Source organism: Erythranthe guttata, chromosome 8 (genome assembly GCF_056151865.1).
Source record: "Erythranthe guttata isolate IM_541 chromosome 8, IM_541, whole genome shotgun sequence".
NCBI classification, from domain to species: domain Eukaryota; kingdom Viridiplantae; phylum Streptophyta; class Magnoliopsida; order Lamiales; family Phrymaceae; genus Erythranthe; species Erythranthe guttata.
Genome location: NC_142540.1, coordinates 9,563,510 through 9,581,554, shown reverse-complemented (window position 1 = coordinate 9,581,554; position 18,045 = coordinate 9,563,510). Strand labels below are relative to the sequence as shown.

General features: G+C 32.3%; 1 protein-coding gene across 1 annotated transcript; it reads left to right on the top strand.

The window, feature by feature from the left end:
• The first annotated feature begins 739 nt into the window (after positions 1 to 739).
• LOC105956956 (copalyl diphosphate synthase 1, chloroplastic) lies at positions 740 to 11,018 on the top strand. Its single transcript, XM_088821896.1, has 15 exons — positions 740 to 842; positions 1,068 to 1,157; positions 1,262 to 1,323; positions 1,430 to 1,709; positions 2,457 to 2,643; positions 5,418 to 5,632; positions 5,719 to 5,839; positions 7,244 to 7,359; positions 7,748 to 7,980; positions 8,624 to 8,739; positions 9,266 to 9,364; positions 9,508 to 9,756; positions 9,862 to 9,964; positions 10,454 to 10,654; positions 10,718 to 11,018. The coding sequence occupies exons 1-15, from the start codon at positions 746 to 748 to the stop codon at positions 10,943 to 10,945; spliced, it is 2,397 nt and encodes a 798-aa protein (XP_088678022.1). The 5' UTR covers positions 740 to 745; the 3' UTR covers positions 10,946 to 11,018.
• The last annotated feature ends 7,027 nt before the right edge of the window (positions 11,019 to 18,045 follow it).

Below are 18,045 nucleotides of genomic sequence, written 5' to 3'. Positions count from 1 at the left end.
GATTGTCGGAGCTCCGATTAGTGGACTTTTAATTAGTTTATAGATTAATTCACTGACTTTGATTTTGTCGCCCAATGTTTTCGGATGATGGCAGTAAGTCGTCGGAGCTCCCATTAGTCTACTTGATTAGCTAAATTTGATTGTTAACTTGATTTAGTGGACTTTGACATAAGTTAACCGATCAAAAGTCGCAAGTTAGCTGAAGTGGGAAGTGAGCTAACTAATTAAATCAAGTCTGTTTAATCAAGTTAAAAGTTAATTATCATAAGGTAACTAATCGGAGCTTCAGCGTCACACCGCTGCCGGCCTAGATATATTTTTGAAAGAATTTAAAAAAAAGAACAAAAAAAACGAAAATAAAAAATAAAAAATAAAATGGCCGGTATTGTGTTTTTATGTGGACTTATGTAAAATGAAACCTAAGAGGGTGCTTTGGGAATATGATTTTATGAGGGTTTTATTGAAATGAAAATAAAATGGTGGGTTGATATTTGATGATAGTTTGTTTGAAGGGGCTATGTCAAATTACCCAAGAAAAAATATATAGTTGTGGAGTTTAATGTTATCAATATGAATCAATGCTATATACATGGTGATTGGTAGGGGTCTTAAAGTTTTTCCTCTTACATTATATATATATATATATATATATATATATATATATATATATATATATATATATATATATATATATATATATATATATATATATATATTAGTATAGTCTTCAATTTGCTCATCATCAATGGGTTCTATGGCCACTTTAAATGTAAAATATTCTTCGTTACTTCGCAGCCGAATACTGTCATCCCCAAAACATTACATGCCGGAATGTTTCAGAGGTAACATATATATTTTGCTCTGCAACTCTTGAGTGCATGCATGTTAAATGTTAACATCGTACTTGCATCTTTCATTTAATTTATTATGTATGGAACTAACTCTCTCTCTCTTATATATATATATATATATATATATATATATATATATATATATATATATATATATATATATATATATATATATATATATATATATATATATATATATATATATTCATCTATTAGGTAAATCGGTGAACAGCAGCAGTAAACATATATCGTTGAATTATCAACATGATCAAAATAAAAAATCCAAAGCAATATTCGAGATTAGAGGTACATGTCAGGTTAATTATTCGCAACCTTTCATTCGGCCAAAATCACTGAAATCAACCAATGTATTAGCTGATTTACGATATCCTCTGTCATTATTTATACAGCTTCCAGTTCGGATGAGCAATACGAACGAGATAATGATGACCCAACAGCTCATGCCATTGAAGTGGGTAACATCAGTACTATATTTATAAGTCACTCATAAAATTGCGTATTGTTGTACTAATTTTTTTGTTTTCTTGTTAAATTTCTTTATGGTGAATAAAATGAAGGAGTGTATTGAGTACATTAAGACGATGCTGAGTACAATGGACGGTGGACGATTAAGCGTGTCTCCTTATGACACAGCATGGGTTGCCCTCATTAAAGATTTAGTCGAAAAAGATGTTCCCCGATTTCCATCAAGTCTCGATTGGATTCAACAACATCAACTGCCTGACGGCTCGTGGGGGGACGAACACTTCTTTTGTGCGTATGATCGGCTAATAAACACACTAGCTTGTGTGGTAGCATTGAGATCATGGAATGTTCATGCTGACAAGAGTGAAAAAGGTCTATTGATTCTCTCTCTCTCTCTCTCTCTCTCTCTCTCTCTCTCTCTCTCTCTCTTCTCTCTCTCTCTCTCTCTCTCTCTCTCTCTCTCTCTCTCTCTCTCTCTCTCTCTCTCTATCTATATATATATATATATATATATATATATATATATATATATATATATATATATATATATATATATATATATACTAAATGGAAAATAAAAATTTATAGTTTTATTGTTTCTCTACGTTTGTCTATTTAGGGATTTAGTGTCCTCTAACTTGAGTGTTACAATTTTACATGCAATGACTTCACAAATATACTATTTTTGTTCATATTGCATGAGTTTTTAATTTTATTTTTAGTTTTATAATTCGACAAAAAAATGTGATGGATTTGTACTTATTTATGACGCTTAAAATTATAAACCAAGTTCGATGGGCATTAATTTGTAGTTTTCTAAGTTTTCACATAAATACATTTTAGCTAGTTTGTTAGGTACATCATTAAGCAACAGGTTATAAAGTTTAAAGTTCGAGTGAAATGGGACAAAAAATTAATAATTTTACATGTAAAACTGAAATATGACAACTTAGAGGACTGAGTTGCTAAGCAGACCAACATACGTCATGAACAAATTAAATTGTAATTTTCCATATACTGATAATTTAGCTTAAATAATATATTTGTTTGCTCATTCTATGAATGAAAATTAGTTTAGTACTGAATACTGATCATAATTTGTTTGTATCTTTTTTCTAGGAATAAGGTACATAAGGGAAAATGTGTGTAAACTTGAAGACGCAAATGCTGACCACATGCCTTGTGGATTTGAAGTTGTTTTTCCCGCACTTCTTCAGAAAGCAAGAAACCTAGGCATTGAGGATCTTCCATATGATGCTCCGATCGTACGAGATGTTTATAATGCACGCGACCGGAAAATAAAAAGGTAATCAGTACATCTAACTATCTAAGTCAACATTAAATATAGTAGTTTTAGTAGCAGCTAGCAAGCGTACTGATTATTAGATATAATCATATAATATATCTCCATAGGCCAACTATTTTAGCCACTGCGAAATCATAAATTAGGGTTTATTGTGTTTTGCACCACATAATTAACGGTGATTGGCGTTTTGCACCCTAATCTGTTAAAATTGACGAAGTCCACCCTTACAATATATATATATATATATATATATATATATATATATATATATATATATATATATATATATATATATATATATATATATATATATATATATATATATATATATATATATAATGGCAATATACCCAACATCAATTTCTTGTGATACTTTAGCCAAACAATCAATATATGGCGGTAATTTACTCTTTGAAGGAATTTTCATTCTACCTTATGCACCCTATGTAACACTTTAGTACTTTGAAAAATATACTTATTGCCTCCTCAATTTATCGATCAACCTGTTGGATCATTAATGGTGTTAGTAGTAAAATAAATTTAATATATTTTTAATAATCTTAAATGAATGACAGCTTTTTAAAAAATCGATAATTCTATGTGGCAGTTTTGTAAATTTATAGAAAGGTTATTATGTCCAATTACAAATATATCCTTGACTTATAATATTAATTAATTTGAATTTTCTCTCTCTCTCTCTCTCTATTTTGATTACCATGATTCCAAATTTCAATGTATTAACATTAAATGTCAGATTACAACTTTCAATGAAATGGCATTAATTCATTTCATCATCTTCTTTATTTGATCTGATTCGATGTCTTCTTCTTCCATTATTTTTTCTTAATTTATATTTGAATATAAATATGGCAACACCTTATAATAATAATAATAATAATAATAATAATAATAATAATAATAATAATAATAATAATAATAATAATAATAATAATAATAATAATAATAATAATAGTAATAAACTGAAAGTTAAAATAAAATAAGATGTTTATTTAAAAAAAAAATTATAACTCATTTCAAATTTGAATCGCTTAACTTCATTTATTGACAAGAACATATTTATATTACTATAGGACAATTATTGATAAAGCAAGTTAATATACAAAATTATTAATTATTTTGCTATAGGACAATTATTGACAAGAATATATTTATAAACAAAATATCATACATGATGTTTATTTTAACAAGAATATATTATAACTCATTCCAATTAATTTTCCTGCATTAAAAGGCTACAGATTATGAGTAGAATCAAAATTTTATGTTGTGATTTTCCTTTAATACTTGGTTTAATGGTATTTTAAAGGGATATATTATTGACGAGAACATATTAATCGAATTGACTATTTATAATTAAAGTATAGTATTTTTTTAATTCAATTTTATCATAAAAATAATAAAATATAATTCGTTAAAATCGTAAGAAGAAATTTGTTAATCCTAAGATTTGAATCAGTTAAAATCAAGTTTTTCCAATTCGTAAGCTTTATTCAAAGATTTGAATTGAATATGCTCAACTATTGACAATGGTGTATTAATCAAATTAACTATTTATAATTTAAGTAATATATATTTTAATTGAATTTTATTATAAAAAAATAATAAATTTATTTTGTAAAAATCATAAGAATCAATTCGTAAATTCTAAAATTTAATCAATTTTTTTACATTTACATTTTCTTCAAATATTTAAATAGAATTTTAAGATTTAAATCAATTAAGCTCAAGTCCTTTTAATGTCTTTTTTTTTTTATTATTATATTACATTTTTCAATAATTTAACTAACATTGTTTTGATAATAATGAATATGCTAATTAATATTTTTTTTTCTAATTAAAAAAATTAGTAATCTATTTAACATTATTTATGCTAATTATTTTACACTCTTAGTTTACGATATATAAAGGTCTTGCTAGTTATTGCATAATTATATTGTTATGTCACAGTGGTTAGGGTTGCTTTTCTATTTTCGAGCAACCTGGGTTCGATCCTCAGACATCGCATTTTTTGATTAAAATTAAAAATCCGCCATGCATCCTGCTCGAACCCGTCATGACCCGCCCCGGACCGGATCTGCCTCCCGCGGGTTGGGTTTCGGGGGCCACAAAACTCGGGTCAACCATTAAATTTGGAACCAACACCCCAATAAGGGTATAAATGGTATAAAGTTTAAACAAAAATAAAAAAATAATTAAAAATTAAATTCTGGCCAGCCAGATTCTGGCCATTTAGCATTGTTCTTAAGAAATATGCATATTAGAAATTAATATTTATTACATCAAAGTGTGTGCATATAATCGTAAATGAAAAGTCAAGTTAAATAAAATTTGATGTACAAATAATATCATCAAAAATATTAGTGTATAAATACTTATTAAATGTATTTATCCAATATACTTAATGTTATCTTATTATATGTTACCTTAAATATTTCTTAAATGTATTTATCCATAGTACAATTTTTTTTAGTAATAACACGGTGATTTTTTTAATAAGTATACTAAAAAAATACATTAAATTTGACGATTAATTTATAAATTTATTTTATTACTAACATAACAGCATTAGTAAATAAAATATGTAGACCATTAAATTCAGATCGATGAGTTTATTTTTCAAAGTACGAGAGAGTATGTTTAACATATAAGGGGATAAAATGTATTTTACTCTAATTTCTTATATTGTCACAAAGTTAGTTATATGTATATAAATAGTGGATATATGCAAGGATTTTCAATGCATCTATTGACAGAATACCAATGGAGGAACTGCACAACAAGGAAACAACTTTACTGTACAGCTTAGAAGGATTGGAGAACTTAGAGTGGGAAAAGCTTCTTAAACTGCAAGCAACTGATGGCTCGTTCCTCTCTTCACCATCGTCAACCGCGTTTGCTTTCATGCAGACCAAAGACGAGAATTGCTTGAAATTTATCGAGAATACTGTACAGAAATTTGATGGAGGAGGTGCATTAAATTAATTACATTTTAATACTAAGATCATTGTCATATATAAAATTCTTTGAATTTTAGTTATTTGAATTTATGTGCAGCACCCCATAGTTTTCCGATGGACCTTCTCACAAGACTTTGGGCAGTCGACAGACTACAACGCCTAGGAATTTCACGCTTCTTCGATTCAGAGATTTCTGATATCTTAAGTTACATCTACAGGTAAAAATTTAAAATAATGTTTGTATATGTTGCAATATATAATGAAGAAATCAATCTAAAAATTTTCACTGTATAAATATGCTCTATTGGGATCTATTATATTTTAGGGGTCTTAAGATATATGTTCCTATTGACAAAACTAATTAGAACTAAATAACAAGTAAAACTAAACTTTTGCTTCATATCATTTATTAAATTCATTCCAAAAATATCATTCCACTCACAAATTCGAAATTTGCATTAAATAAATATCAAACTGCATTTATTATTTTTTTTTATTATGCATTTAATATATTATATTTTATCTAACATATTTTAGTTTATTTTTACAAACTTTGTCATCTTTATTTTTTCGTTTTTCACTCTAGCATCTTTTACGTTATTATAAACAACCTATTTTTTTTTTCCTTATCTTTAACATTTTATTGAAAATTATGATTTTTTTTTTCGTTTTTGTTTATGGTATACTATGGTGTACTATGGCATACTATAGTTATTAATATTAGAAATTATGAATGTTTTTAAAGAAAACTCGGTCGTAGTCGTCTATAGACACCTATAGGAACCATAGAAATTCGTAGTCATATACTCTTAAGATCCTAGCTCACATTTTGAACCCTAGTCGCTACTCATTCGTAGACACTCATAGTAATCAGTAGACACCCGTATTCATAGACGCTCATAAAAAAACGAAACCCTAGATCTGCAATCACTTTCCCCATAGCCGCCGCACGCAAAAGCCATCGTCATACATATTCCATAACCACCCCAACCATAACCGTGACCTCAATCACAACCACTCTAACCGCCTCTATACCGGTCGACTCCATAGCCGCCGCCAGGCCCGCCATCCTTGATAGCCGCCTTCATACCCTACGTCGCCATAGCCGCCGCCAGGTCCACCACTAGTCACAATCGTTTCTATAACCAAGCTCCACGTCCAAAGATCCATCTCAAAAGAGAGGGAAAGGGTGAAGATGAGAAAAAAAAAAAAAAACCCTAATTTTTTACTAGTTATACTAAGGGTATTTTCGAGTTAAATAAAAATCAAAGAATGTGGGACAAATTTTATTTAAAATTAAGGATTTAGTTAAAATGTTCCATTTGAGGTTCTCACTCATATCTAATTAAGTTTGATTTGAGGGGTGTCAAGCATATTACCCCTATATTTTAATTTATTATATTTGAATTAAAGTTTAGCTTTTATTAATTTATTTTGTGATATTCTTTTAGAAAATCCCTAGAATATTTCGGGGCACCGCCCTTGAACACCCATATGTTTGAACTCACCCTGTTATCATTTTATGACTCTAGAACTGTCTAATCACAACTAAAAAATCGAACAGTACTCTTGACAAAAATTTTGTTCATAAGATTTATAACTAATTACTTTTGACGACACAGACATTGGAATGCTGACAAGGGAATTTTCAGCAGAAGTGATCAGGAAATTGTTGATATTGACGACACAGCCATGGGTTTCAGGCTTCTAAGACTGCATGGATATGACATTGATCCAAGTATACTATATTTGGAAAATATAAATATGCTTCATCCTTCTTTGTTTTTCTAATGACTTGAAATAATATATTATAGGGTAAATTAGACCTACATCGCTGAGGTATGGTGAAATAACTTTAAGATCCCTATGATATCACTAATCACAATCGCCCCTGAAACACTGTTAGAACTTCTAACGGGATAATACATTTGATAAGTTATTCCGTCAGAGTTCTAACCGAATAACTTATTCATTGCCCTATCCCTTTAGAGTTTTTAACTATGTTTCAGGACGTAATTGTAATTACCGATACCACATGGACCTCAAAATTATTTTAGCATACATTAGGAGTCTATCTGTAATTTACCCTATATTATATTACTGAATGTATATTCGATTTTTGGCAGAGGTATTTATGAACTTCAAGAATGATGATGAAAAAAAATTCTTTTGCTGGGGTGGGGAAATGATCGAGTCCCCGACTCCAATATATAATCTCTACCGGGCGTCTCAAGTCCGTTTTCCAGGAGAAAAAATTCTTGAACAAGCCGAAAACTTTGCCTACGATTTTCTGCAAGACAGGGTAGCTAAAAATCAACTTCTGGATAAATGGTTTATATCCAAACACTTACCTGATGAGGTAATTCATTTATCGATCATATCTATTTTTATTCTCTCACGATATATATACAAAAAAACACCACGGATCGATAATATATATATATATATATATATATAGGTGAAGCCATAATTTCATTACTGATGACCAAATATACATTCAAAATTTTAAATAAAAAATAACATAAAGAAATTAATGACAATAATGATTGTTCTACGAATGGCGAAACTTTGATTTTCTATTCTTCTGACGTATTCCGAAGATAGGAAATAAAAGGCAAAGAAAAACTTCTAGGATTTTCTTTTTTGCATTTATTTGGATTCTGAGTAAACTAAATAATAGAAGTTGGTTGGATGAGTATAATATAGTGATTTTTTTTTCAATTGATGGTGGACTTGAGTCGCCCAAGGTGGACTTGTCACCGATTCCAAGTCACAATTTATAAACTAGGTATCATATTTGTTAGACTCACTTATTATTTTTCTTTATTATTTTCAATTAAAAATAATTAATTTTATTGTTTATATAAACTTAAACATATTAAGGCAATAAATTATATATACTTATAATTATATATAGTGTAAAAATAGTTAAAATTTGTGGGGAGTCATGGCTTCTTCACTATGCATATATCTGCTGAGAGGCTATATAAAAAATAAAACAGATAAAGATTGTATTGGAGATGCCATGGTATGCCAGCTTGCCCCGTGTCGTGACAAGATACTATCTACATCAGTATGGAGGTGGTGATGATGTGTGGATTGGCAAGGTTTTGTACAGGTTCGATTTTCACCTAATATATATATCTTTGTTGGATCGATTTAATAATACAGAGTGAAAACACACAGCGAAATAACTTAAAATAGAGAGGAGGAGCAGTGGAGAGGAGATAAAAATATATATTACTCACTCAATCAACACAAATATATAAACTCACTCAAGAACTCTCTTTTGATTCTCTCTAGAATCCTTCTTATTTTTAACTTAATCCAAATGAAAAACTACATATACTATTTAATTATAGGATTTTCCTAGCATGTATCTAAACAAATACATGAACACATAATTAATAATATTCTTCCTCCATAGCATTATACAGGAATCTCCCGAAAAGACACATTCATGTATTTTTCCACATTCATGAATTCTAGAACGTTCAATACTTTGAACTTGATTAATGAATTTAGCTTATTCATTTCCAACCAAAAATATATATATATATATATATATATATATATATATATATATATATATATATATATATATAGATAGTATGCCAATCTATGGTGTTTTGTGAAACTTATAGGATGCAAGAAATCAACAATGAAGTGTACATGGAGCTTGCACGACTGGATTTCAACAGATGTCAAGCACAACATCAGATTGAGTGGCTTTATATGCAAGAGTATGCACATAATATATATATACATATATATATATATATATATATATATATATATATATATATATATATATATATATTGTGTTTCAGATTAATTATTGAATTTGAGTGACATATGTAAACTAATTAGCTGATTCTATGAGCAGATGGTATGCAGATTGCAATGTTAAAAAATTCGGGATAAGCAAAAAAGACCTCCTTCTGGCGTACTTCTTGGCAACGGCAACAATATTCGAACCCGAAAGGACTAAAGAGAGATTTTTTTGGGCCAAATCTCAAATTGTTTTTAGGATGATTGAATTTCTTTTGAATAAAGAATCTACATCATTGGACAAAAAAACTGCGTTTTTAACTGAATATAGAAACATCATCAATGGACTACCCAAAACCGAAAGGTATATATATATATATATATATATATATATATATATATATCTATAAAGGTGTACGTAATAAACAAATAAGGTTATTTAATTTATGCTTAATTTTGTTGGCGGCAGTGTTAACGGAGATCTTGAAGTTGTGGACATTCTGCTAGAAACACTTCACCAACTCCTCAATCAATCCAACAAATACATTATTAACCTTCAACTGAGAAATGCTGTGAGTTTGAGATCCAATTATTGGGAAAATTACAGTTTTTGTCCCTCAAGTTTTGCACCAGTTCGTATTTGGTCCCATATGTTTATAAAAAATATATTTGGTCCGTCATGTTTAAAAAATCTGATACTTCTGGTCATTTTCGTCAATTTACCATTTCTCTTTCAGTTAAGAGAGAGATGCACACATGCTTGATTCCATTAGTATTATGAAAATTAAATGAAAAATGACCAAAAGTGTTAAATTATTGAAACATGATTGACGAAATTTGTTTTCTGTGAACACAAGGGACCAATTGTGAAATCGATGCAAACTTGAGGTACGAAAAGTATAATTTTTCCTCCAATCATCATATACCTTTGTTATGTTTTAATTTTTCTCGTAATTCATAACTTTTTTTTCTTCTTAAAATTAAATCCCAACGGATCGATCTTTTGTGGGTTTATAAGTTGATTTCATGTAAACATGTATATATATAATATATGTATATAGTGGGGCGAGTGGTTGATGAAAATAGAGCAAGGAGAGACCAGTATTAACGAGGTAGAAGCAGAGCTCCTCGTAACAACATCAAACATTTGTGCCGGTCGTATTGCTTTTAAGGAAGATATATTGTCCCACCACGAGTACCAGACTCTCTCGACGCTCACGAATAAAATTTGTCACAAGCTTCGTCAAATTCAAAACGAAAAGGTGCTTGTTTCTTTTGTGTGTATCAATTTGATATTTTATGTTTAAAATAAATAATATATATAGGTAATGGAAATCAACGAGTGGAACACAACGAAAGAGGGCATAAAGAAGATGGAAATCGAACAAGATATGCAGGGTTTGGTCAAACAAGTCGTCGAGATTTCTGGCATCGATAAGAGAATCAAGCAAACATTTATGTCAGTTGCAACAACGTTTTACTATAGCGCCTACTTTGATCCTGAGATAATTGGCGTCCACGTATTTAAAGTACTCTTTGAACCAGTCATATGAATATGTTACAAAATAATTTGAGAGATCTGTGTGGATTGATTTCATATAATATTTTTATAACGATCTAAGGTTAGGTACCGACTCTCTTAATGAGGGTAATGAGGGTTGGTTTCTTTTAATAATGTCCTTATAAGGATCTTCAGTTGAGAATTAAAAAGAAAAAGGAGATAAAGAAAAAATGAACCATATTATTATATATGTTTTGATTTTTTTTTAGTTTGATAATTAATTTTTTTGATCTTTTATTGCTCTCATTGGATCGTGAATTTTGAAACCAAGGGAAATGAACATGGGCCATATTCGAAAAAATTGAACACAATAACATGGGGAAACATGTAAATATTAAAAACATAGGGTATATTCATAAATTCTAAAAAAACTACAACACTATATATATATATATATATATATATATATATATATATATATATGAGAAATAGATTTGGACGAAAAGAGAGAATTAATAATACGTAATAGAATAGAAATCACCCCATTGTGTTATGGCGAAGGCGCGTGGCGTTGGAGTCCGACGACGGTGTTAGAGTATGTGATCTGTTAGAGTAGGTGACCAACAAGCCAACTTGTGGCTGTGGTCTTTCCATTTATTCTTGTAATAAATAATCATTTTCGTATTAATGATAAAAAACTACCTTGGCATTCTATATTTTTGTCCCTTTGTCTCAACCATACATATAGTCCTTACAGTTATTACAAGTACTAGTAATTGATCTTTAGGATCGTGAGATATTTACTTTAGTATTATAATTGTTAAACGTGTTCCTAGTCGAAGGGTTACACAACCAGTGGGGATATCGGTCTTTCCCATTAAGAGACTAGAACTTAGTGTATGTGCACTGCATCTCATCAGTAAACGGTATTGTGCTATCGGCATGCATAAGTGGGTGCTCGTAAGTTGACAAGTTCACTGAACTCCCTCACCCTAGAAATTTCTAAGTAGTTCTCAATAATCGAGTAGAGATATCTATGGTATAGTTGTACACCATTAGTCCTTATGACCTAGACATCCCCGTGACATCACTAGAGGACCAGCTGTATCGTGACCTGTCCCTGAGTTCCACCGAGGACCGCCCCAAGGGCTAGTGTTCGTGCAATCCAAAATCTAGTGGGAGGTCTGTGCATTGTAGTCGGGGATTTGATTGCTAGAATAGTCTTGGATGTCCTGTGTGTTCTCATAGTTTGTAATCTCTAAGTCTCTGGCCAGAGTTGACTAAGTCATGATTAGAGAACTCGATTCTCTAAGTCATGCACGTACCGATTACAACACTTAGAACGATCGCATCGTTATTGAACTACTTAGGAGGTCTCGATGAACCAATGCCTCTAGTTCAATCAGGACATATGAATCGAAGGGATCGTACTGTACGTTAACTATATCAAAATGTTCTTGCAGGCACTTCATTTGTATCTAGGGAATCATGACGCGTAGTTGCTAGACGCCAATCTTGATTCAATGGGTGATTAAGGTGAAACAAGATCTTAATTGTAACTCTAAGGGACGAGTTTAGACCACAAAGGGTTGTGGACCCACGGCTAGCTTACACCTGAACAATCGAGGGTCACATTGCTCGTGCACTCGAGATCTTTGAATAAACGGTCAAAGATAAAAATATTTAATCTTTTCATGATTGGAAGTCAATTTGATTGAGTCTAACATTCATAATTTGGAATTATGAATGAGAATAAGAAAAGGAAAAGAATAGGCGAACATCTTAGTGAACTTTCTAAATTGGGAAGTTTCCAAATTTAGAAAGTCCATTGAATTAGGGTTTCCACTTTTAGAAATTGGAAATCGAGAATTGGCACTCGTAATGACGAGGACATTACAATGATTCCGAAAATGTAATCGTTACAATTTTTTCGATCATTGAGTAAAGAACTAATGAACTTAAGTTGTCGGGCCCGATCCAACTTAAGCCCGTTAGGGATTTTATACAAGACACTATAAATACATGATTTATAGGTCTTGCACAATACACAACACATCACAAAACCCTAGCCGCTCGGATCTCACACCTCACGGCCGAACCACCACCACCATCGCCGGAATCTGCCACGTGCCTCATTCGCTGTTGGTAGTTTTCTTTCCTTTCATCTTTTCTTCCGTATATTCTAACTTTTGCATGTCTAGTGCCATGTATTTAGTAGATCTAAGTATACGAGGTGAAATCCGAGAGGAGGAAGATCAAAGAATCGAACAACCGAGAAGCCGTTGTCGAGCCACCGCCGCACGCGCCGCTTGTAGATAGCGCGTAGACTCCACACGCCGCCGTAGTTGAGCACGTACGCCACCACCGCACCGCCGCTACTCCTCCCGACTGCACGGATTGGTTTCCGTGGCAGTTTGCTTCGATCCGTTAGTTCGCCTCACGCTTCAAGAGGTAATCTTTCGGATCCGTTAGTTAATACGATTTATTTAATGAGATTAAATTATATGCTATATGTTTTTCATGAATTGATATGTATGTTTTACTTGATCGCTTTCATGAAATTATACGCATGTTTATTTTGTTTCGTTGCGAGCATGCTCTGTGTTTTAATTATCGAAATATAAGCATGATGTAATTTTAATTTTCGCTGGAAGTGCAAAGGTACGCAATTAATTGTTTAAATATGAATCGAGCATGTGTTTATGTGATTTAAATCGTTTGTTTCACGTAAATTTTTTTGTTTTCCGCTGCATACACGTGCCTGATTCCCAACATGACCAACAAGTCAACTTGTGGTTGTGGTATTTCATTTATTATTGTAATAATAATCATTTTTTCGCATCAATGATAAAACCCACATTGGCATTCTATATCTTTGTCCTTGCAAAAACATAGATATAGTCCTTACAGTTATTATAATTACTTATAATTCATCTAGTAGAATCATGAGATGTTTAGTTAAGTAATATAACTCGTTAAACCATGTTCCTAGTCAACAGGTTACGCCACCAATGAGGATATCGTCCTTTCCCATTCAAGACTAGTACTTAATGTATGTGTACTGTGTCTCATCAGTAATCGGTATTGTGATATCGGCATACATAACTGGGTGCTCATAAGTTGATGAGTTCACTAAACTCCCTCATCCTAGAAATCTCTATGTGCTTCTCAATAATCGAGAAAAGATCTCTATGACATAGTCCTTAAGACCCAGACATCACCGTAACTTCACTAGAGGACCAGCTGTATAGTTACCTGTCCCTGAGTCCCCCTGAGGTCCGCTCCAAGGGCCAGTGTTCGTGCAGTCCGAAATCTAGTTGGAGGTCTGTGCATTGTAGTAGGGGATTCGATCGCTAGAATAGTCTTGGATGTCATGTTTGTTCTTATTGTTTGTAATCATTAAGTCTCTGGCCAGAGCTGACTAAGTGATGATTAGGGAATGTGTTTCCCTAAGTCATACACAAACCGATTGCAATACTTAGAACGATCGCACACTTATTGAACTATATAAGAGGTCTAGATGAACCAATTCCTCTTGTTCAATCGGGGCATATGTATCGACGGGATCGTAATGTACGTTAACTATATCACACGGTTCTTGTAGGCACTTCATTTGTATCTGGGGAATCATGAAGCATAGTTGCTAGACGTCAATCTTGATTCATTAGGTGGTTAAGTTGAAACAAGCTTCATCTTAATTATAACTTGTATGGACGAGTTAAAACCACAATTGGTTGTGGGCCTATGGCTAGCTTACACTTGAACCATCGAGGGTCACACTTCTCGTGTACATGAATTCATTGAATAAACGGTCAAAGATTAAAACGTTGATCTTTGCATAATTGTAAGCCAGCATTCATAATTGTGAATTGTGAATTAGAATGGAAAGAGAAAAGAACGAGGTGATAATTTAAGTGAACCTTCTAAATTGTGAAGTTTCCCGATTTAGTATTAATGATCAACTTAAGCTTGTTAAGGTTTATGCGCAAGACATTATAAATACAAGATTTATAGGTCTTGTACATATAATAAAAACCCTAGTTGCTCCCTCTCTCTCCCTATCTCACAGCCGCTGCCTCTCCGCCAAGTCCCGTCGCTGCCGCCGTTCACCGCCTCCACGCGCCGCCGCCGTAGATCGATAGTCCTTTTCTTTGTCATTTCTTCCTATTATTCTAACTTTTGCGTCTCTAGTGCCACGTGAATGGAGAACTCAGTATACGAAGTGAAATCCAAGAGGAGGAAGACAAGGGAGTCGGATCGCCACTGCACCATCGTTGAACCGCCGCCACACGCGACGCTCAGAGAAAAGCGCGTGAACTCCACGCGCCGTCGTTGTCCGCGCTTCCGACACCACCGCTTCGCCGGTGCTCCGCAAGGCTGTACGGATTGGTTTCTAGGACAGTCCACTCTCGTCGAATCATCCACCTCACGCTTCAAGAGGTAAAATTCGAATCCATTAGTGATTAATTAATTGAATTGTTAATTAAGGTTAATAGTGAATTACGATTCTCACATGGATTCTTTAATGAATGATTATGTGAGTTATTTGATATATGATTTATGATTGAATGCGAGCATGTTACATGTTTAATCAAAGCAAATTAATTATATGCATATATGTTTTAATTTGTGTTGGAAGAGAAATGGTACACATTAATTGCTATATAGTGCACGTGTTTATATACAAAACCCTTTTTCATATAAAATTTTTATTTTTCTGCTACATGTGCCTGATTCCCAACAGTAGTACCAGAGCTCGTTGCGCAATTAATTGCGTTTGTGTATTGCTTATTCTCATGCATGCTTAAGTTTATTAAAATTATGATCGTTGTATTACTTAATTGGGTGTTTTTGAAAGTTTAAAATATTTATGAAATATTGTTTAGAATTTTTTCAACTTTAATATTGTTTAAAAATCAGAAAACGGATCTGAAATAATTAATTTACTGGTTTTTTTATTACCGGATCGAACCGGTTAGACCGGTCGGTCCAACGGTTTATTCCAATCCAGCCAACGGAACCAACTTGGCAATGGCTCAGTCAGACCGGTTTTCGGTCTGACTGATCAGGTCCGTTGGCTCGGCCAGCTGGACCGGACTAAACTGGACCGATTCGCTCTGAACCGGTCGGACCGGACCGGATTAAAATAATTATTTTTTTTTTCACATTTCTTACATTAAACTTAAACAAGTTGATTTTAATTTATTAAAAATTATTTTCAAATTAAAATCAATTATATAATTGATTCCACAATCTACTATTATAATAAATAGGTGTTAAATTAATTAACTAATTTAAAACTTTTTAAAATTAATTTTTTTAATAGAACAAATGTGTAATATTGATTATACTTCAACTTAATTATTTGTACCTCAACAATTTTGATTGATTTATGCTAGTTGAGGCCCTATAATTATTTTGAAAAATAATAATTAATTATTATAATTAATTATGAGATTAGGTCGAATGTTTCGTTTAGGACAATATGCGTTTACATATACCTCTAGAGAACATAGATGGAATAATCACACCGACCATTCCAAACCTTCTGATGAGATAACCTTTTCTTAAATTGCTCATTCTTAATTTAATTAAGAATTATTTCAAGTTATAACGAAAAACTAATATATTGAATTTTTCTTTCCTTATGCCAACGATTAAATTATGTGTAGCATCTTGCAATAATGGAGTAATGTGTTAGTGGAGACTGCTATTGTAGGATTAGCTGTAATTTAATTGACATAACGATGAAGATTGTCATAAAAGGGTTACACTAGATTAACGTTGTCGGCGAGATTAAGTAAGGGCTGCATTAGTTTAGTAAAATCAGTTCTATAGCGTGCGTCTTTGATTGGCAGGTTAGCCTTGACACACAAATATTTTTTAGTTTGCGAGATTAACATTGGTCATTATCAAGTGTGAGGTGAATATACTTTAGGATCATATACATATATGATCGATTGTAATCTACCTTTGGACAAATGTAATCGGGCTAGATTAACTACGTGTTATATTTGTCTATTGGACCTAAATCCCATTAAAGAAAAATCGGTTTTCTCGTTTGTTTACTAGAGGGTAGTGGAACGCGGTAATATTAAAGCGTCAAGGTACGTAGCTACCAATGAGTTGACCACTGCGAGACTGCGCGAATTTAATGGGTTTCGGTCCACGAGCACTGTCTCAAAATGATCACTCTCCTTGAGAAGCTAATAAACGTTGACGTTAATCTCCCAGCCAAGTTGTCATTGGATTTGATCCTATTTTCCTTCCCAAGTTCCTCTGAATCGTTCATAGTGAACTTCAACATGAACAAGCTTGATTCTCGTTTAGATGAGTTAATGAACAAGTTGGTCAGTTTCGAGTCCACCATCAAGAACGAGAAATTTGTTCCCATTGCTGCCACTTCTAGAAAGAAGAGTTCTTTCCAAAAGAAAAGAAAGGAAAGAGTTCCCTTCCCAAACTGCAAGTTCGAAAAGGGTGAAGGTAGTGGCGGTCCTAAGGCAAAGGTCAGCAAGAAAGCTGATGACGCTTGCCATCTCTGTGGAAATTAGGGGTGTTTGGCGCCTCAACTGCAAGGCTTACCTAAACCAGAAACGTTCTGACAAGGGTACGTATTTCGTTGAAGTAAATTTGTCTGTAAGTTCTTCTTCTTGGGTATTAGATACATGTTGTGGCTCACATCTATGTAATTATTTGCAACTAATGATAAGAATTAGAACGCTTAGAGTGGGTGAGACCTACCTAAGGATGGGCAATGGAGCAAGAGTTGCTGTAAAAGCTATAGGGACTATTTACATAAGTGTTTTGGATTATAGTTTTTCTATTGTTTTGATTAATTCTTTATTTGTTCTGTGTCTCATTCGAAACCTTATTTATATTCCTAGTTTGGATAATAAAGGTTTTACTTTTGTTTATGGAAATTCGATTTGCATTATGCAAAAGAATGAAAATGTGATTTGCAAGGGACAACTATTAAACAACTTATATGAACTAAATTCAACCCATTAATGTCATATCAACTAAAAGTAAGGAGATAGATCAAAACCCCCCACAACTTTGGCACACTAGATTAGGTTATGTCTCTTTAATAAGAATGAACGAATTTGTTAGTGAAGGATTGTTCACTTTGGACGATGTGAAATCACTACAAAC

Coding starts and splice junctions, on each gene's coding strand:
- LOC105956956 (XM_088821896.1), top strand. CDS start 746: ATGGGTTCTATGGCCACTTTAAATGTAAAATATTCTTCGTTACTTCGC. Junction 1,324..1,429: donor CAACAGCTCATGCCATTGAA/GTGGGTAACATC, acceptor AATAAAATGAAG/GAGTGTATTGAGTACATTAA. Junction 5,840..7,243: donor ATCTTAAGTTACATCTACAG/GTAAAAATTTAA, acceptor TTGACGACACAG/ACATTGGAATGCTGACAAGG.